Genomic DNA, 21,229 nt, shown 5'->3' with positions numbered 1-21,229 from the left:
CAGAGAAGAATGATGGGAACATGTAAGACATTGTGTTTGATGGTCGCTAACTCAATGGTACCTGACTTTCTACTCAAACTAATGACTATTATCTTTCTACCATTTTAAAAGAAATATGTACTCATTGTGGAAAAACAGATAAGAAAAAAGGAGAAAGAAGACAGAAAATGGCCATAGTTTTGCTATCTCCAAAATCAGTTCAGTTCAGTTGCTCACTCGTGTCTGACTCTTTGTGATTCCATGGACTGCAGCACACCAGGCCTCCCTGTCCATCACCAACTCCCAGAGCTTACACAAACTCATGTCCATTGAGTCAGTGATGCCATCCAACCATCTCATCCTCTGTCATCCCCTTCTCCTCCTGCCTTCTATCTTTCCCAGCATCAGGGTCTTTTCAAATGAGTCACTTCTTCACATCAGGTAGCCAAAGTATTGGAGTTTCAGCTTCAGTATCAGTCCTTCCAATGAATGTTCAGGACTGATTTCCTTTAGGATGGACTAGTTGGATCTCCTTGCAGTCCAAGGGACTCTCAAGAGTCTCCTTCAACACAACAGTTCAAAAGCATCAGTTCTTCAGCGTTCAGTTTTCTTTATAGTCCAACTCTCACATCCATACATGACTACTGGAAAAACCATAGCCTTGACTAGATGGACCTTTGTTGGCAAAGTAATGTCTCTGCTTTTGAATATGCTGTCTAGGTTGGTCATAACTTTTCTTCCAAGGAGCAAGAGTCTTTTAATTCCGTGGCTGTAGTCACCATCTGCAGTGATTCTGGAGCTCCCAAAAATAAAGTCTGTCACTGTTTCCACTGTTTCCCCATCTATTCGCCATGAAGTGATGGGACTGAATGCCATGATCTTAGTTTTCTGAATGCTGAGCTTTAAGCCAACTTTTCACTCTCCTCTTTCACTTTCATCAAGAGGCTCTTTAGTTCTTCACTTTCTGCCATAAGGGTGGTGTCATCTGCATATCTGGGGTTATTGATATTTCTCCCATCAATCTTGATTCCAGCTAATTACTTAATATTTTGGCATATTTCTCTTCAATTTTTTCTTTGAATATATTTTTGTTTATTCATTTTCACTTTTAGAGGCTTGTCATTAACAATGTATATAATATTTTTCATTTTATTTAAAATTGTAACATAATCAATACTTATGTAAAAACTCTAAAATATTTCATTTAATAAATGCATCCATTTATTTCAGTATATTCTTGCTCTTAGATATTAGAATATTTCCTTTTCTTTTTTTCTTTTTTTGGTTGTTTTGAATAACATTGTGATGGACATCTTTATGTAAAGTTTTTTATCTGTAGTTAGAATTATATCCTTAAGAAAGGAAAATGAGTGATTATCTCATTTTCTCCTAAACAGGGTTTAAGTTTATAAATTTTAAAGAAATACAATGTCAATTCATTCAGGAGACATATAAGTATTTCAAGTTTTAAATTATAAAGACAAATATATACCCATTCTCACTCCCCAAGCAATTTTTCAACAATTTTTTGGCCGAATTCAGGGGTAGGTGTGTTAGGGTATGTCTGTGTGTGGCTCATGTGTGTTCTTAGAGTAGCAAAGAATCAAACTGACTGAACTTTTAATATTCAATTTTCAAACTTTTCTGTATGTGTTTATGCCACCAAACCTAAAACCTCACCAAGCTCCTGGGGAACACCCTAAGCTGGAGTCAGAAGAATGGGCTCTGTAGCTTTGGCTTTCTTCTCAATTAACTCTGGGACTCTGGGCCAGTCATAGGACCATTCTGAGCATCATTTTTGTCAATTGTAAAATAAGTGAACTGAATTAAATAACTTCTTGGTAGATCCTGTGCTTCTGAGGTAAAATAATAACCACTTACAAGGTTTGCTTGGATAAATCGCTGATGGACAATCATTATCCAGTAAAGCTTGTGAGAGAGTCTAAAATTGAAGGAAGAATGTATTAACATTTCAAAGATTATGTGATGACACATCTTACTCAATATATAAATTGTGTCCTTTAAAAATGCAATTCCCTAATAATTTCCTTATTCCAATTACTCCCCTAGTAAGAGTAATTGTAAGATTATCATACACAGATACTTGTTTGACAAACACTCTTAAATTTCCTAACTATTATTGTTGATTTAATTGAATTACAAAGTCAGACATGCTGAAACCAAGGTACATCTTTGAAGGTGTGTATCTTTTTCTTAGTTATAGACTCAGTCTAATGCTTTTATTTTTTCCTGGAAAAATGATATCTCCTCTTATTTAGAAGCCATCACAACTAATTAACATAATAAGGCTTTAGAATTCCCTTGTAAATCTTAAGTCTAGGTAGTGTTTGGAGATTATTTTTTCAAATGAGTTATTATCAAACCAGGTTTGGAAGTAAAGTTCTTGTTACTCTGTAGCCACGGAGCTTTATCACCACATTAATGAAATGGTGACTGCAAATGACATTTAACTCCTAGCTCTTGACAGCAAAAAAATCCATCCAAGTGGAGAATCTGTTGGTGTCAGGAAATAATTGATACTAACTTATGAGACCTAATAGTCCTGTATAATACCCCAAGTCTACAAAATGATATGCTCTAAATTGTGTTATGTTTGTATATATACATGCATCTGTGCTTTAATGAAATGGTAATATTAGTAATAATTTTCTAGAAAATTTTGGAGCTTGTCCAGTTACAAATACATTACACTTGAGATTGAAACAAGATAAATTCTTTTCTAGTTTTAAGCTTAAACACACATACCTCCACAGGCTTAAGAAAAGTAGTCCGGCAGAACTGGCTGTAGTATGTCCAGTATTCACTGTCATTTTTGTACTTAAATTGTATTTCCATGTAAGTTAAAAATCTTTCTGGGCACTTGGAGACACAGATCTGTGAAATAAAGAAACACAGTGGTAGGAACTGAGTTGATTTGAACAAACCAAGGAATTATCTACAATGTTAGACTGCTAAATTACCCACCACAATAAAAAAAGCAAAGCACCATTTTCCATCTAAGAAACTTAAATCAATTTTCTAAACATATTGTAAAAAATTAAATTTCATGTACCAGCTGTCAACCTCTACTCCCTGCCCTTGGACGCTAATGTGCTATTAAAACAATAAGATACTATACAATGACAAAATTATTTTTAACTTCTGATTTGATATAGTTGTAGATCTTCACACAGCTGTAAAAATAATAAATTCCATGTACCTTTCACCCAGTTTTGGACAGTGGTAATAATTCACATAACTATAGCACAATATCACAACTAGGAAGCTGGTATTGTTACAATCCACTAACCTTATTCAGTTCTAACCAGTTTTACAGGTGTTCATGTGTGTGTGTGTGTGCAATTTTATCACTTGTACATGTGACATTATCCATAGGACAGAGATGAACTTTTAATACAATTTTTAATGATTTTCTGAATTAGTAGATAAGGGTTTAATCCAAGATTAATTTTGCCTGTGTAGTTTATACATTTTCAGGGTTAGAATCTCACTTTCTTTCCTATGTATGAATAGAATGGTAATTAAAAATGCTCCAAACATTGATAACTTGTGCCACTAAGAACTATCAAAATCAGTAACTTCTCAGAATATAATTGGCGAGGGCGGGGGGGGGGGGGTTATTACCATAAGAAACTAACAAAATTACCGATATTTGTGGTAATCAATCATTATTATTGTCTTTTAGCAACACCAGTCAAATGTGGGCAGAGAGGTCACTGATGCAATTATCTTTAATGAACTTTAGGGGCCTATTAATGCCAAATCAGATCACTGTGCTAGTCCACAGAGCTACTGCGGAGTGACTGCAATCCAGTTAGTAACTCCACAGAGAGAAAACACAATCAGGGAGGAGGCACTCTGTTTTGTTTTTGTATGTAATAAAAAACCAATGATCACATGATGTCATGAGAGTTGCAGTCAGTTCTTGAACATTCTCTCCTCTACCTTCAGTTCCTCCTTATGGAAGCCCTCTCAGCTCTGACCTGCTCCATCTCTCCACAGTATTGTGGTAACTATTCTCATGGGCCAAATTGTAGCTCAACCCCCACTGGCAATTAGGTAAAAACACAGCTGCTGAGCTGATATCTCTTTCCTATCTTTTGGTCAAGTTTCTGCTACATGAGGACATTTGGTATCAAGCCCACAGCTAAGATAGTAGGTGGATAACTAAATGGGTACCTCAAGTGTCATAGTTAATATTGTTTTGTAGCAGCAGCATTCTAACTTTTTTCAGAAGTTTCTAAAAGGTAAACAACCCATCTCCATGTTCACACCTCCAGATGTATTTTCTGTTTCTTAGTCTCTCCTACACACTTGTGCACACATACACACACACACAAGTACATACACACATTCATGCATATCAGAGGAAATAATGAAAGTCTCACAGGTATCTTTCTATGAAAACGGAAGAACTGTTGACGGACATTCACAGCATCCAACATGCTCACATTTTGGGGAAGAAGACAGAGGTCATTGTCAATACAAATGTCCAAAGTTTACTCTGATTGGAGTTAAGCTGAAAAAAACCATTAACATGTTTGAAGCTGAAAAAAACCATTAACATGTTTGGAGCTAACTCACAGACATTTACACTTTTGCAATTTACTTATAAGACTCTGGAAGATAACTGAACTAGCCCACTGTTTGATACACTTAAATGGATTTATAAAGACTGAATGTATTAATGCCTTCACTGGCTTTAAATGATGGTAGGAACGACTGAGCTGAGGCCGTGATAATTTCTGCATTTATAAACACACACACATACAGTGTATACTAGACACATAATAGTGTGGTGTATTTAACATGTGGACTTCCGAGGTGGCTCCGTGGTAAATAATCTGCCTGCCAGTGCAGGAGATGTCAGTTCTGTCCTTGGGTCGATCAATCCCTGGAGGAGGAAGTGGCAACCCACTCCAGTATTTTTGCCTGAAAAAAATCCCATGGACAGAGGAACCCGCAGGCTACAGTCCATGGAGTTCTCAAAGAGTCAGACATGGCTAAGCAACTGAGCAAATATGCAATATATAAAAGAAAGTAATTTAAATGTTAAAAAATGTTTTGTTAAAGAGACATCAAATTTCATTCCAAACATAAACGAGCAGTTAAAAAACAATACAGCAACTGCTCTTCACTCTCTATCAGACCTGTTTGTTCACTATAAATACAACACTGATTAGTAGCAATCAACATATAATTAGCCAAAAATGAAGGTCACACTGGAAGGTTGGATATCCTAACTGATCAAGGTTTGTTCTTTAAATGCTTATGACACATATCTGGACCATGCTGCAGTTAACATATGCATAACCATAATGCATAAAAATATGGCTTGGATCAGTAGAAACATTATTACCTGGCAGACTGAGAGCAATTCTGCATTATTGGCAGCTGATATATATTCTGACTCAGTTCTGATTCTTTGTATAACCACAAAGGGGCACCTTGAATATAGTTCTTCATCATTATTTTTACATATTCTGTTCATATGCAATTAACACTCATATAAATTAGGATTTGGTGAGTGGAAGAGAAAATTACACTGAAGGTTTAAACAGTACAGTTCCAATGAAGAAAGGATCTAGTAACTGAAATGTTTAACCAAAAGCATAGTGTGGAAGGATTTTTTGTTTCATCATGAGAATGATGGATTTGTATAGTATAGTGGAAAAATTTCTAGACTGGGAATAGTAAAATATTAATTTTCTCATTCATTCATTTACTCTTTAATTCAACAAATATTTATCAATCACCTACTCTGAGCCTATTCTAGGCACTGGGGACACAGCAGTGAACAAAAGAGATAAAAATCCCTCAAGCAATTTACATTCTAGTAGGAAGAGATGGGTAATAACAGATAAGTAAAATTTTTTGCTGTCAGTATTCTTGCCTGGAGAATCCCATCAACAGAGGAGCCTGGCAGGCTACAGTCCATGGGGGAGCAAAGAGTCGGACAGGCTGAGTGACTAAGCACCCAAGATAGTAATAGTTGTTATAGAGAAAAATAAGGCTAGAAGGAAGGCCAGAAGATGAATTACCAGGATGGGATTATAGCTTTAAACAGGTAGTCAAGGGAGGTCTCACCGAAAAGGTAATATTTGAGGAAGCCTAGTGATCAAACTGTAATCATCTGGAGAAAGGGGAGGCTAGGCAGGGAGAACAGTGAAGCCTAGGTGCTTTCTTGGATCCTTTGAAGACAATGGATGGTCACCATGAGTGTAGTGAGCAGAGGGAGAAACAGAGCAAATGTGGTCAGAGTCAGGCATCCAGTGAAGGACCTTGGAGGACATTGTTAGGACTTTGGCTTTTAATATGAGCAAGTTGGGAGGCTATTGAGGGAAAGGGTCCTGAGCAAAGGAGGGATATAATGTGACTGATATTTAACAGGATCACACTGGCTGCTGGGTGGAGAAGAGACGAAGGGCCTGGAGGCAGGGGCAAGAATAGAGGCAGAGAGACCAGTCAGGGGTCACGGAAACAATATACTGGCTCCTTGAAAAGAGGAGGAGATGGTTAAAAGTAATTTGGTCCTGGGTATATTTTGAATGGAGACCAGAGGAATTAGCTCACAGCTCAAATATGAGTACAAGAGATATGAGGGATCAACGATGATTCCATGGTATTTAGAGTTGGCCTTAACTGAAAAAGAAAAGACTGTTGGGGGTTAGGGAACAATTTTAGGGATAAAGTCAGAGACTTTCAGGGATTGAGTTTGGACGTGTTAAATTTGAGATGCCAACTAAATATCCATGTAGAGACATGACATAGGTGGTTGGATAGAAAGAACTGGAGTCCTGGGAATATACATATATAAACTAGGAAGGGCGGTATATAGATGGTAGTAAAAGCAAAAGACTAGGTGTGATCACCAAAGGGGTAAATATATATTTTGAAGAGGGCTAATCCTGGTGGAGGAGGAAACTCCAGTGTTTACAAGGTGCTGGGAAGATAAGGAGAAACCCATCAAAGAATACTGAGAGGGAGGATCCAGAGAATTAAGAGGAAAGAGAGTGCTATGTCCTAGGAGCCAAGTGAAGAAAGTACTTTAAGGAGGAGGGATTGATTAAACAATAGTGTTGGATCAAGTAAATATGGATAGATAATTGACCATTGGTTTAAATATATGGAGATCAACGGTATCATTTGGAGAAAATGGAATAAGAATAAAAGCCTGAATGCAAGTAAAAAGAAAAGATTCAGACACATTGGATATAAATTATTCTTTTGAGGAATTTTGCAAAAAAAAAAAAAAAGAAGAAGAAGAAGCACTGTTGGGGGCCAGCGTGAGGAATTCCGCCCATGGCAAAGGTCATGAGGAAGGAGGCTTGGCATACGCAAAGGCGTGATCAAGCCTCAGGAAACCCCCTGTTCCCGAGCATCTACCCCAAAACCAGAGTCTGTTTTATGCTCTCGCCTACATCTCTGACTTTACAGGGGCTCTCCCCCATAACCGTTTCTCTTGGAGAAGGAGTTAACGTGCAGCTCCAAGGCAATAAAAATTCCTGGGCATGACAAGAGTGTTTCAGCTTACAGACTCCTCTGAAGGTTATCTAGCCCACCTGTATAGGTTCATCTGGCCACATGTGATTGTTACTAAAAGCAAATTCTTTTGGAGAGTTAGAAATTATTAATACAGTGGGTTGGTTAGGAATTATATCGGTGAAGGGTTTTTCATTTGTTGTGTCAATGATTGCTGCTAATTCCCTGCTTTGGGTGGGACAAGGATGTCTCAGGTCAAACCTTTCTGCTGCAACCATAAACAGCACAGAGAGTTTTGGAGTATTTTGAGAGTCTTAATTAGCATAGGGCTTTTCTCATTGTTGAGTCAATGACTGCCGCCAGGCCTCCACATCCTTAGGCATCTAGGAATATATTAATCAATGTATTTGGAATATAGAAAAGAAAATATAGTAGTTTTTGATGTTAGCAATACTAGACTTTTTGAGTTAATGAATTTTCTCTTTTGTAATAGATCACTGTGCTTTGTTATAAATCACTGTGTCTTTGTTATGTAAAAATGTAACTTTATCGCTATCTTAAGACTAAATAGATCTTAAGGGGAGCATTGATGAAAGGATTTTCATTTGTTGGGCTGATGTTTGCTGCTAAATCTCCATATTCCCTGCCTTTATAATGAATATAACCAACATATAGGAGAAATAAGTATTAACCTTTAAACTTATAGGAGAGATAGGTATTAACCTTTAAGATTAATCCTGTTAACCTTGGTTAAATAAATTCCTTTCTTGATTGTAACTCACTACACCCTCACCCTGTAGGAATGCAACTTTATCGGGAGGGTGGTGCCTGGTTTAAGAAAAACCACCCTTGGAAGAAATAAGGTTTTCGGTTATCAGAAAGAAAGGATCATAGAATGTCAGCAGGTCTCACTCATGGCCAGAAGATGATTTAATATCCCTAAGACCCCCAGGTGACTCTGTATTCATCCCTATGTGTAACAAAAGGTATATAAGCAAACCCCAAAATAAAGAAATTGGATCAGTTTCCGGAAAGACTGATTCCACCATGTCGCTTCTTTCTTGCTCCCGTTTCTCTGGCTGAAATTCAGCCTCTTTTCTCCACTAATTCTCCTACTACACTATCCGTTTCTAATCTCTCTCTATATCTGTGATTAAATATGTATTTTTCCAAAGACGCCGACGCTGTCTCCACCTTCGAATTCCCTGGATCCACCGGGGGTGGACCCCAGCAAAGCACAAAGACATGAAGCAATAACTGTAAGGGGATATGGGATCAAGAAGAAAACTTTTTAATGTGGAAGGAATAACAGCATGTTTTTCTACTGATGGGGATGGTTTAGTAGAGAATGAAAATAAAAAAATAAAGGAAGATTTTCTGGAGTTGTGTGCTGGAGTTTGTGAGTGAGGATAAGATCTAACGCACAAGCAGATGGGCTGGCCTGGGGCATATAGGCTGTTCCTCCAGAGAAGAGCAGGGAAGGCAGAGTAAATACATGAACACAGATAATGGCAGGAAGGTCAGTGTGGGCAGCTGTAAACATTGTTTTCTGAATGCTGATATTTTCACAGTGAAATAGAAAGCCAAGTCAAAGGCTGATAGAGACTGGGAAGGAGGGCTTGGAGGTTTGAGGTGAGAGGAAAAGGTGTGAAATTGTTTTCTAGCAGAGTAGCTAGTGAATGGACAAAGGGTCTCTTGTGTGATTGAGGGACAGCATTGAGGGGCCCCTGGAGGTTAGCAGCCCTCAGTTTAATGGACTGTTGTATGTGTTTTCTGCAAGAACACACTACTGCCTAGGTTGAGGCATGGAGTAGGTAGAAAGTTGCATTTAGTCATGCATGAGTTTTTGCCAGGGAAATACAACTAAATGAGAGGGGGCAAAAGAATTGAGGGTTTATATAAGGATGTGATTTAAAAATTCTTTTCAAAATGTTATTAAAGTATAGTTGTTTTACAATGTTGTGTTAGTTTCTGGTGTACAGTTCAGTTCAGTTGCTAAGTCATGTCTGACTCTTTGTGACCCCATAAACCGCAGCAGACCAGGCCTCCCTGTCCATCACCAACTCCCAGAGTCCACTCAAACTCATGTCCACTGAGTCAGTGATGCCATCCAACCATCTCATGCTCTGTCATCCCCTTCTCCTCATGCCTTCAATCTTTCCCAGCATTAGGGTTTTTTCAAATGAGTCAGTTCTTCGCATCAGGCGGCCAAACTACTGGAGTTTCAGCTTCAGCATCAGTCTTTCCAATGAATATTCATGACTGATTTCCTGTAGGATGGACTGGTTGGATCTCCTTGCAGTCCAAGGGACTCTCAAAGAGTGTTCTCCAACACCACAGTTCAAAAGCATCCATTCTTCGGCGCTCAACTTTCTTTATAGTCCAACTCTCACATCCATACATGACTATTGGAAAATCATAGCTTTGACTAAATGGACCCTGGGTGGCAAAATGATGTCTCTGCTTATTAATATGCTAGACAAGGTTGGTCATAACTTTTCTTCAAAGGAGCAAGATCTTTTAATTTCATGGCTGCAGCCACCATCTGCACTGATTTTGGAGCCCCAAAACATAAAGTATGTCACTGTTTCCATTGTTTCCCCATCTATTTGCCATGAAGTGTTGGGACCAGATGCCATGATCTTAGGTTTTTGAATGTTGAGTTTTAAGCTGACTTTTTCACTCTCCTCTTTCACTTTCATCAAGAGGCTCTTTAGTTCTTCGCTTTCTGCCATAACTGTGATGTCATCTGCATATCTGAGGTTATTGATATTTCTCCCAGAAATCAAGCTTGTGCTTCATCCAGTCCAGCTTGTGCTTCATCCAGTCCAGCATTTCTCATGATGTACTCTGCATATAAGTTATATAAGCAGGGTGACAATATACAGCCTTGACATATTCCTTTCCCAATTTGGAACCAATCCGCTGTTCCATGTCCGGTTCTAATTGTTGCTTCTTGACCTGCATACAGATTTCTGAGGAGGCAGATCAGGTGGTCTGGTATTCCAACCTCTTGATCTCTGGTTCCTCTGCCTCTTCTAAATCTAGCTTGAACATCTGGAAGTTTATGGTTCATGTACTGTTGAAGCTGGGCCTGGAGAATTTTGAGCATTACTTTGCTAGCGTGCGAGATGAATACAATTGTGTGGTAATTTGAGCATTCTTTGGCATTGCCTTTCTTTGGGATTGAAATGAAAACTGACCTTTTCCAGTCTTGTGGCCACTGCTGAGTTTTCCAAATTTGCTGGCATACTGAGTGCAGCACTTTCACAGCATCATCTTTTAGGATTTGAAATAGCTCAACTGGAATTCCATTACCTCCACTAACTTTGTAGTGATGCTTCCTAAGGCCCACATGAATTCACATTCCAGGATGTCTGGCTCTAAGTGAGTGATCACTCCATCATGATTATCTGGGTCGTGCAAATCTTTTTTGTACAGTTCTTCTATGTATTCTTGCCACCTCTTCTTAATATCTTCTGCTTCTGTTAGGCCCATACCATTTATGTTCTTTATCGAGCCCATCTTTGCATGAAATGTTCCCTTGGTATCTCTAATTTTCTTGAAGAGATCTCTAATCTTTCCCATTCTATTGTTTTCCTCTTTTTCTTTGCATTGATCACTGAGGAAGGCTTTCTTATCTCTCCTTGCTATTCTTTGGAATTCTGCATTCAAATGGGAATATCTTTCCTTTTCTCCTTTGCCTTTCACTTCTCTTCTTTTCATAGTTGTTTGTAAGACCTCCTCAGACAATCATTTTGCCTTTCTGCATTTCTTTTTCTTGGAGATGGTCTTGATCACTGCTTCCTGTACAATGTCACGAACCTCTGTCCATAGTTCTTCAGACACTCTGTCTATTAGATATGATCCCTTGAATCTCTTTGACACTTTCACTGTATAATCATAAGGGATTTGATTTAGGTCATACCTGAATGGTCTAGTGGTTTCCTCTACTTTCTTCAGTTTAAGTCTCAACTGAAGAATCTGGCAATAAGGAGTTCATGATCTGAGCCACAGTCAGCTCCTGGTCTTGTTTTTGTGATGTCCATGTGTAGAGTCTTCTCTTGTGTTGTTGGAAGAGGGTGTTTGCTATAACCAGTGAATTACCTTGGCAAAGCTCTATTAGCCTTTTCCCTGCTTCATCCTGTACTCCAAGGCCAAATTTGCCTGTTACTCTAGGTGTTTCTTGACTTCCTACTTTTGCATTCCAGTTGCCTATAATGAAAAGGACATTTGTGTGTGTGTGTAGGTTCTAGAAGGTCTTGTAGGTCCTCACAGAACCGTTCAGCTTTAGCTTCTTCAGCATTACTGGTCGGGGCATAGACTTCGATTACCGTGATATTGAATGGTGTGCCTTGGAAATGAACAGAGATCATCCTGTTGTTTTTGAGATTGCATCCAAGTACTGCATTTTGGACTCTTTTGTTGACTATGATGGCTACTCCATTTCTTTAAGGGATTTTTGCCCACAGTAGTAGATATAATAGTTCTGAGTTAAATTCACCCATTCCAGTCCATTTTAGTTCACTGATTCCTAAAATGTCGATGTTCACTCTTGCCATCTCCTTTTTGACCATTTCTAATTTGCCTTGATTCATGGACCTAACATTCCAGGCTTCTATGCAATATTGCTCTTTACAACATCGGACTTTACTTCCATCACCAGTCACATCCACAACTGGGTGTTATAGTGAATATATATATATAAACACACACTTTTCTATTGTACTTTATTAAAAGATATTGAATATAGTTCCCTGTACTAAACAGGGAACCTGTCTATATAGATCTATATAGAACCCTGTTTATCTATTTTATATATAGTAGTATTTATCTGCTAGTCCAAAACTTATAATTTATCTCTCTTCTCCCTTCCTCTTTGGTAACTATGAATTGGTTTTCTATGTCTGTGAGTTTGTTTCTGATTTCTAAATAAGTTCATTTGTATCATTTTTCAGACTCCTCATATAAGTGATATACAGTATTTGTCTTTCTCTGACTTATTTCACTTAAGCAATGCCTTCCAAGTTGCTGCAAATGGAATTATTTTATTCTTTTTATGGCTAAGTCATATTCCATTGTATATATGTACCACGTCGTCTTTAACCATTCATCTGTTAATGGACATTTAGGTTGCTTCCATGTGTTGGCTATTGTCAATAGTGCTGTTATGAACACTGAGGAGAAAGTATCATTTCAAATTAAGTTTTCTCTGGATTTATACTCAGGGGTGGAGTTACTGAATCACATGGTAGTTCTATCTTTAGTTTTTTAAGAAACCTCCATACTGTTTTCCATACCTGCCGCACCAATTTACACTGCCACAAATAATTATGGGAGTTCTATAAAGGAGTGATTTTCAAGAGGGACCATGGAGTTTAAATCATATAAAGAAGGAGATGGAAACATGATAGAACTGAGGGAAACTTTGAAGGGCATCAGGTCAGTGGTTTGTAGGTCCCAGTGAGGTAGAAGAATAATAACTGGAGTTGAAATATTAGAGGGACTGAAATGATTAGACAGTATGATGTTTGAAATTAAGGGTGGTAATTATTGGTACTGACAAGAGTGAGGATTTGACCTTGAGGGTGAGTGGCTGTGATAAAAACAAGGTTCTGCAGTACAGGTGGTCACAGAACTAAGATGGTAATACCCCAAGATGGCTTAAATCTCATCATGAAATAAGATATCAAAAGTCTTTGAGGGACATGAGGAGGAAAGCAAGCAGATTTTCTAGAGAAGAACTTTGGTTGTGGTTTACTTGCACAAGGAACCAAGAGGGAGCAAATAAGTCAAAATCCTACTGAGTTTTTGAGGTAGTTATACTGCTAAATTCATGACCTAACCTGAAAAGGCCTTTGACTATTAAAATAATCTTTGACATGATAAACTTGTACAACAGGAAGAGAGTTTCAAAGCCACGTGGCCTCTAAGAGGGCATATTCCCAGTGTTCAGTAGTGGTATGGCCTGAGGTTAACAGACAGGAAATAACCTTTCAGTTTGTTGAGCGAAGGATCACAGGATGACAGATAAGGAACTTCCTGCAGAGAACACAATCCAAAGAAGATAAAAGACTGTTCTCGTGCTATGCACTAAAGACCACTGTGCACTTACACCTCCTTCCTTTCCGAATGGCAGTTTGTATCCTAACTTCCCCAGCCCTGTTCCTCATTGTGCATTTAGTGTCAAGACCTGATGGAGAGACTATCCATCATCCATAGATCCTAGACTGTGGGTTGAAGTTCAGTACCACACAAGACTCTATGAGCTGTCTCCCTTGGGAAGAAGGGTCCTCTAGAGGACAGATGGATAGACTATAGAAAATGAAATGAACTGCCCATTGATATCTGTGCCTCTTGTTTCATTTCTTCATGGTAAATAAGAGGCTGCTCAGTCCACAGTTACATTGCTTTATTCCTTCTTTCCTTCCTTCTTGCATCTCAGGGTAAACATTTAAAACTTATAAGTTTATGGTATTTGAGTAGAAATACAATGTGTAACCCAACTGATCCAAGGCTTAGAGCAGTGGTGCTTTATTCAGCCTTTTGCTTCCTTCTGGCAACTGGCTGCTGCTGCTGCTGCTGAAAGGAGCCTGGAAGAGAGCCACCCACTGACTGCAAACACCGCCTTATACTATCATATGACCAAAAAGAAACTATTGTGTTCAGTCACTGGAAAACTGAAGTTTATTAGTTACAATAGATGGCTTTATTCTTCCTAATACTAATCTTGAGAAAAATATCTCCACTTCTCTATACTGCAGTTTATTCATATATAAAAATAGGTTGTTGGACAAGATAATCACTGAGGTTCCTAGTGATACTAAATGATTAATCCCTGTTTTTATTGTATATGAACAAACATGAGATTATACTTCTGTCTTGTCACCTTCCATAAATTCATCATTAATGACACACATCCAGAATTCAAATAGAGTTTCTCAGTTCTGTCATCCAAGAATGTTTAAAATTGCTAAAACCACTGAGGCATATATTTCGCCTTACCTGTGTGGTAGGGCACTGTAGGTTTACCACCACGGAGGGACTGGTACAGGTGAGCAGGTTAAAGTAAAACAAAATGGACTTGTTCCTAAAAAAACAACATAATATTTTTAGTAACTGTGGAAATATTTCATATCATTTCATATCACCAGGTATACTTTAATATAACATGACCTTTAAAAATCTGCTTCATTTCCTCTAGAAATTTGCAACATATTCCCCAAATCCCCATGAAGTGGCCTAACAATTAAAATAGCTTTTGGTAATAGTAAAAAGTCAAAATAATCAAATTGTCCATCAACAGGGGATTGGTTCAATGAAGAACTCCACATCCATAAAGTAAAAGATTATACTGCCATTGAAATAATGTTGAAAAATATTTAATGGATGAATTTAGGAAGCAGGTTACTAAAGAGTATCAAAATATGATTTAATTTTGCAAAAACAGTTATAACACATTATATGCAGAAACAAATGATTATATCTCAATGATGGCATTATATTTGTTTAGATAATTTTGTATTTTTTGGGTTTCATGAGATAAACATGTATTATTTCAGTGATCTGAAAAAAGATAAATTTAGTTATATTTTCTCTGTTTAAAATTATGTTCAGGGGTGTAGTGGTGGGATAACTTGCCATTTATTATTGGAGATCTTCCCTGGTGGCTCAGATGGTAAAGAATCTGCCTGCAATGCTGGAGACCTGGGTTCAATCCCTGGGTCAGGAAGATTCCCCTGGAGAAGGGAATGGCAACCCACTCCAGTAATTCTTACCTGGAGAACTCCATGGACAGAGGAGCCTAGCATGCTACAGTCCATGGGGTCACAAAGAGTTGGACACAACTGAGTGACTAACAGACACACACACACACACACTTTGCTAGCAACAGTGACGACTTTGCCATTTGGCAAGCCATGTTTCTCCTTTAAATCTCAATTTCCCCAGCAGTAAAATGGGGATAATACCAGCCTGACCTGCTGAAGAGTGGTGTTGGGAGGACATAGGAAATGTGTGGTGGGCTCAAGACAAATGGCTGTCTAACTTTAGTATGCATCAGTGAACCTTGGGGTATTTGTTGAAAACTGTGATTCCTGACTCCTTCTCAACCCTTCAGAGCCCAGACTCTAGGAATTCACATTTCCCTCTGTGATCCCCAATTGATTCAGATACAGGTGGTCTACAAACAATATCTTGAGAGAACATAGCCATATATATTCAAGAGGAATGTTTCCAGAACCTTAAACAGTCCCAAGTTAACATGACTACATACACAGCATAAAATGTATAATAGGCTGTTGAGTTATATTTTCCCTGCTGACTCACAATCACCAAGTAGGATCTGAATCTAGAAACAAAAAAAGCTCTCCACAGAAAGTGTGGGCTAGAACCTTGCATCACTTCTGCTGCTTCTTGCTCATGTCTACATAAGCAAAAGATGAGTGAGGGAGGTGATTGGAGACAGTGGAATTGGCAGGATACAGTCATCAGAGTTCAGAGGATTTTTCCTCCCCTCCTCATTGAAAGGATGGATTATTTCTTCTGGGTTTCAAACCACACAGGCTCTGAGAGAATCTCTCACAGAGAAAGAGGGTGTCCCAGTTGGTTCTAGAAGTAAAGAACCCACCTGCCAATGCCAAAGACATAAGAGATTTGCGTTCAATCCTGGGGTTGGGAAGATCTCCTGGAGGAGTATATGACAACCCACTCCAGTATTCTTGCAGGAAGAATCCCATGGGCAGAGGAGCCTGGCAAGCTACAGTCCCAGGCTATAGCTAGGGTAGTATGGCAGGCTACCACAGGGTCTCACAGTCAGACGTGACTGAAGTGACTGAGCACATGGGAAGGGCAGACCAGCATCTGGGTTTCCAGCTGGATACTGCTTTGTGTGGCAGACTTACTACAGCCCTCTGCCCATTTTAGCAGAGAAATGTGAGACCCAGAAACCACAAGAGAGTGGAAATAAACCAATGGTGCAGATAGAGGACAGCACTGAGGCGGTCTGTCATGGGAGGGTATGGAGCCAAGGAAATGGGCTTGCACTTTCCTGGTGGGACATCACCTGATAAGAGACTGGAAATGAATCCCCAGGGATGGAGCTGAAGGGCTTTGGTGGAGAGAAAGCCAAAACTGATTTCTCAGATGAAAAGATTAGTCAGTAAGGACTTCCCCAGAGAATTTCCACTTGCACACCATGAGAGAGCCAGGCTTTGTCAAGGAGAGAGTTTATGGATAGTTACATCTTAGCTTCAGGAGCAACAACCATGTGGGACTAGGGCAGTGGCCAGGAAAGTAACAGACACTCTTTCTCCTTCTATATGTCACAACACAAAGAACTAAAACTAGGAGAGAGGGAAGAGAAGGAAAATAACAAAACAGGCCTTCTCTCCCACTCTTAAGTTCCCTTGCAGAGTTCAAACCTGAGCTGGGGAACTGGAAGAGATGGATTCAAATTTTAAATTGGACTACACTGTACTTTTAAACAGAAAGTGTTTAGAAAGCTATGGAAGATGCCCAAGATGCCAAAACAAGAAGAAAAGAAATTTGAAAGAACATTATTAAAGGCAATAAGCCCACTTCATGTTTGTAACCCCATCGAGTTCTGATGGCTCAAATATCTGGCTATAAATGCATGCACAGTAAGCATAAAGCAACTTAAAGATTCCACAAGAGTGAATTTGGCTCTTTCACCTACACAGTCTCATGGTGCATGTGACTCAGATCTGTACCTAAGTGAATGAATGAATTATTGCATGTCACTGGAGTCCCTTAGGAGTAGTTAAAAGGCTGAATGGTAAATCAGCAAGTGTCAAGAGTCCACCATAGGTAAAACTGACTTATAAACTGCAAAATGCTGCATAAACTCAAGTTATTCACCACATTATGCAATCCTCAAGGGAAAAGTTTATACCTTATTCATGTTTATATCCATCTACTTTCCCAACACTTAGCCTACTACTTGGCCCATTCCAGGCACCCATCAGATGTTGCAGAATGAATGAGATCAATTTCAGAATAAGTTTCTCAGTATCTGAGAATCCTCCTTAGTTTTTTCCACACATCTGTACTCATTCTATCAAAGCCTGCCTGATATCCTTAAATGTCAGTGGTCCTTCAGATTCCTTACATACAAATCTGCGACCCCATGAACTGTATAGCCCACCAGGCTCCTCTGTCCAATGGGGTTTCCCAGGCAAGAATACTGGAGTTGGTAGTCACTTCCTTCTCCAGGGCATCTTTCCAACCCAGGTATGGAACCTGGGCTTCCTGCATTGCAGGATGATTCTTTACCATCTGAGGCATCAGGGAAGCCAAATGGTCATTAATGATTGGAGAGGAATAATTCTGCAAAAGTGATTAAGGAAGTAACTCATTCAGTTCAGTTCATTCAGTTCAGTCGCTCAGTGGTATCCGACTCTTTGCGACCCCATGAATTGCAGCACGCCAGGACTCCCTGTCCATCACCAACCCCCGGGGTTCAATCAGACCCACGTCCATTGAGTCTGTGATACCATCCAGCCATCTCATCCTGGGTCGTCCCCTTCTCCTCCTGCCCACAATCCCTCCCAGCATCAGAGTCTTTTCCAATGAGTCAACTCTTCGTATGAGGTGGCCAAAGTATTGGAGTTTCAGCTTCAGTATCATTCCCTCCAAAGAAATCCCAGGGCTGATCTCCTTCAGAATGGACTGGTTGGATCTCCTTGCAGTCCAAGGGACTCTCAAGAGTCTTCTCCAACACCACAATTCTAAAGCATCAATTCTTCAGCACTCAGCTTTCTTCACAGTCCAACTCTCACATCCATACATTACCACTGGAAAAATCATAGCCTTGACTAGACGGACCTTTGTTGGCAAAGTAATGTCTCTGCTTTTGAATATGCTGTCTAGGTTGGTCATAACTTTCCTTTCAAGGAGTAAGCGTCTTTTAATTTCATGGCTGCAATCACCATCTGCAGTGATTTTGGAGCCCCCAAAAATAAAGTCTGACACTGTTTCCACTGTTTCCCCATCTATTTCCCATGAAGTGATGGGACCAGATGCCATGATCTTCGTTTTCTGAATGTTGAGCTTTAAGCCAACTTTTTCACTCTCCACTTTCACTTTCATCAAGAGGCTTCTTAGCTCCTCTTCACTTTCTGCCATAAGGGTGGTGTCATCTGCATATCTGAGGTAATTGATATTTCTCCCGGCAATCTTGATTCCAGCTTGTGCTTTTCCAGCCCAGCATTTTTCATGATGTACTCTGCATAGAAGTTAAATAAGCAAGGTGACAATATACAGCCTTGATGTACTCCTTTTCCTATTTGGAACCAGTCTGTTGTTCCATGTCCAGTTCTAACTGTTGCTTCCTGACCTGCATATACGTTTCTCAAGAGGCAGGTCAGGTGGTCTGGTATTCCCATCTCTTTCAGAATTTTCCACAGTTTATTGTGATCCACACAGTCAAAGGCTTTCGCATAGTCAATAAAGCAGAAATAGATGTTTTTCTGGAACTCTCTTGCTTTTTTGATGATCCAGCCGATGTTGGCAATTTGATCTCTGGTTCCTCTGCCTTTTCTAAAATCAGCTTGACCATCTGGAAGTTCACAGTTCACGTATTGCTGAATCCTGGCTTGGAGAATTTTGAGCATTACTTTACTAGCGTGTGAGATGAATGCAATTGTGTGGTAGTTTCAGCATTCTTTGGCATTTCCTTCCTTTGGGATTGGAATGAAAACTGACCTTTTCCAGTCCTGTGGCCACTGCTGAGTTTTCCAAATTTGCTGGCATATTGAGTGCAGCACTTTCACAGCATCATCTTTCAGGATCTGAAATAGCTGCACTGGAATTCCATCACCTCCCCTAGCTTTGTTTGTAGTGATGCTTTATAAGGCCCACTTGACTTCACATTCCAGGATGTCTGGCTCTAGGTGAGTGATCACACCATTGTGATTATCTTGGTCGTGAAGATCTTTTTTGTATAGTTCTTCTGTGTATTCTTGCCACCTCTTAGTAACTCATTATTTAATTCAAATTATATTTCCACCATGAAACAATAAAATAGAAGCAACTGCAAACTACTAGTTCAAGATGAGGTAAGATGCACTTAAGCCCATCTCTTTTCCTTCCTGAGATACACAGAAATAGAAAAATAAAAATACAGAAAGGGATAAACACTGCCATACCAGCTAAGGATGTGCAGGATGGGATCTGCTCCCAGTTGCACATGAGAGGTCAATAATTTCTGGAAAATGAAGAGCAAATGAGAGTGTGTTGAGTGATGAATGCACTATAGAAAAGATACAAAAAGAGTGGGATATGATATGCCTGTTAGAAAGCATGATACATTCTGGACTCAAAAGTGAGAAATGTGGTCAAAAGTGAGAAGATTAATTAAAGGTTTATATACAGTACAAACCAGCACCTCTGTGCTCCCCCCATAGTTCTACACTTAAGACTTCTAGGATCCAGGAAAAACAGGCAAAAACAAAGGCCTCTTTTGTTGAATGATAGCAAGGGCCTTTGTGAAATTGGATATCCCAGTCTACAATCCTTCATATTCTGGCATTTTAAAAGTCCATGTCGGACAGTCAGCTTTGCACCAGTTTATATGGTAGTGAAATCTAATAGCTAATACAGTGTTTCTATCCCATACTAGGCAGAGGTCTCCTTGGAAAAACTGACCCAGTGACACAGCAGCTGAGCAAATTCACACAAGTGACCCAATTCTTTCTATAGTAAAAATGGATTATCAAGTAGCATCAGGAATTTAAGAGAAATCAGAAAATGAAAGTCTAAAATAAACAAACAAAAAGCAATGCTGGATAAAATAAAAATAATTCAGAGCACAGAAGGGACCTTTAAAAAACAGTATTTTCAGAGAGATTCAATCAGATTATTCATAAATAAAAATACTATATTATAAACAATTAGAAAACAAGAGGGCTTTAAGAGACTAAAAACATGATTAACCAAATCTAAAAATCAAAGGCAGAACTGGAAAAACTTGACAAAATCTTCTAGAATACAGAATAAAAAGTCATAAATGGAAAATATAAGGGGGAAAAAAAAGGTATTGAGACCAATCAAGGAGGTCCAAGTTACGAATAACAGAGTTCCAAAAAGACAACCAATAAAAGAATGAAAATAGAAAAAAAATAACTGAATAAAATTTTTCAGAGGTGATGAGTCACAGTTCTTTAGAATTAAAGGACCCATCAAAGACTAGACAAAAAGATTTTTTAAAAAGTAAGACCTACATTGAATTGTGAGATTTCAGAACACCAAAAATAAATAATTTTAAATGCTTTCCCAAAGGAAAAATCTTTCAAAATAGAAAAAATGATTTCACCACAAGGTATGTGAATCAGACTAACATTAGACAGACTGGATGCCAAAAACAACAAAATAACATCTTAAATTTTCTGACAGGAATTGTCTTTCAAGCTACATCTCTAAAGCTCGACCATCAATCAGTTGTAAAGAGGGAGAATAAAAACATTTCCAAGGATTTATCTTTCTATGCTTTCTTATCTTATGAAGATAGTCAAGAATGTTCCCCATCAAAACAAGAGTGTCAACAAAGGAAAAAGACAAGTTGGGATACAGAATAAAGTTCATGGCACAAATTCAGGCTAAAAAAAAATCTTTCTGTTTATCTGAAATCTAAAGTTAACTGAGCATTCTTTTATTTGCTAAGTCTAGCAGCAGGGTCCAATCTAATGAGGTAGATAAGTCTCAGAACTAAAGCTATGCATTGAGCCTA

At 38.8% G+C, this 21,229-nt stretch overlaps 1 protein-coding gene across 1 annotated transcript in view; it reads right to left on the bottom strand.

Annotated features, from left to right (window-relative positions):
• LOC120856559 (choline transporter-like protein 5) overlaps window positions 1-21,229 on the bottom strand; it is a 151,026-nt gene that overhangs the window by 48,682 nt on the left and 81,115 nt on the right. Inside the window, exons 5-7 of the mRNA XM_040231928.1 lie at window positions 14,488-14,572; window positions 2,746-2,874; window positions 1,861-1,921 (exon numbers count right to left, since the gene is read on the bottom strand). Coding sequence (XP_040087862.1) covers window positions 1,861-1,921; window positions 2,746-2,874; window positions 14,488-14,572 — 275 coding nt within the window. The remainder of the gene's footprint in view (window positions 1-1,860; window positions 1,922-2,745; window positions 2,875-14,487; window positions 14,573-21,229) is intronic.

The sequence above is a fragment of the Oryx dammah genome, unplaced genomic scaffold (genome assembly GCF_014754425.2).
Source record: "Oryx dammah isolate SB20612 unplaced genomic scaffold, SCBI_Odam_1.1 HiC_scaffold_28, whole genome shotgun sequence".
Lineage (NCBI taxonomy): Eukaryota > Metazoa > Chordata > Mammalia > Artiodactyla > Bovidae > Oryx > Oryx dammah.
Note: the sequence above shows the minus strand (reverse complement) of the source record. Positions and strands in the feature narration are given on the sequence as shown.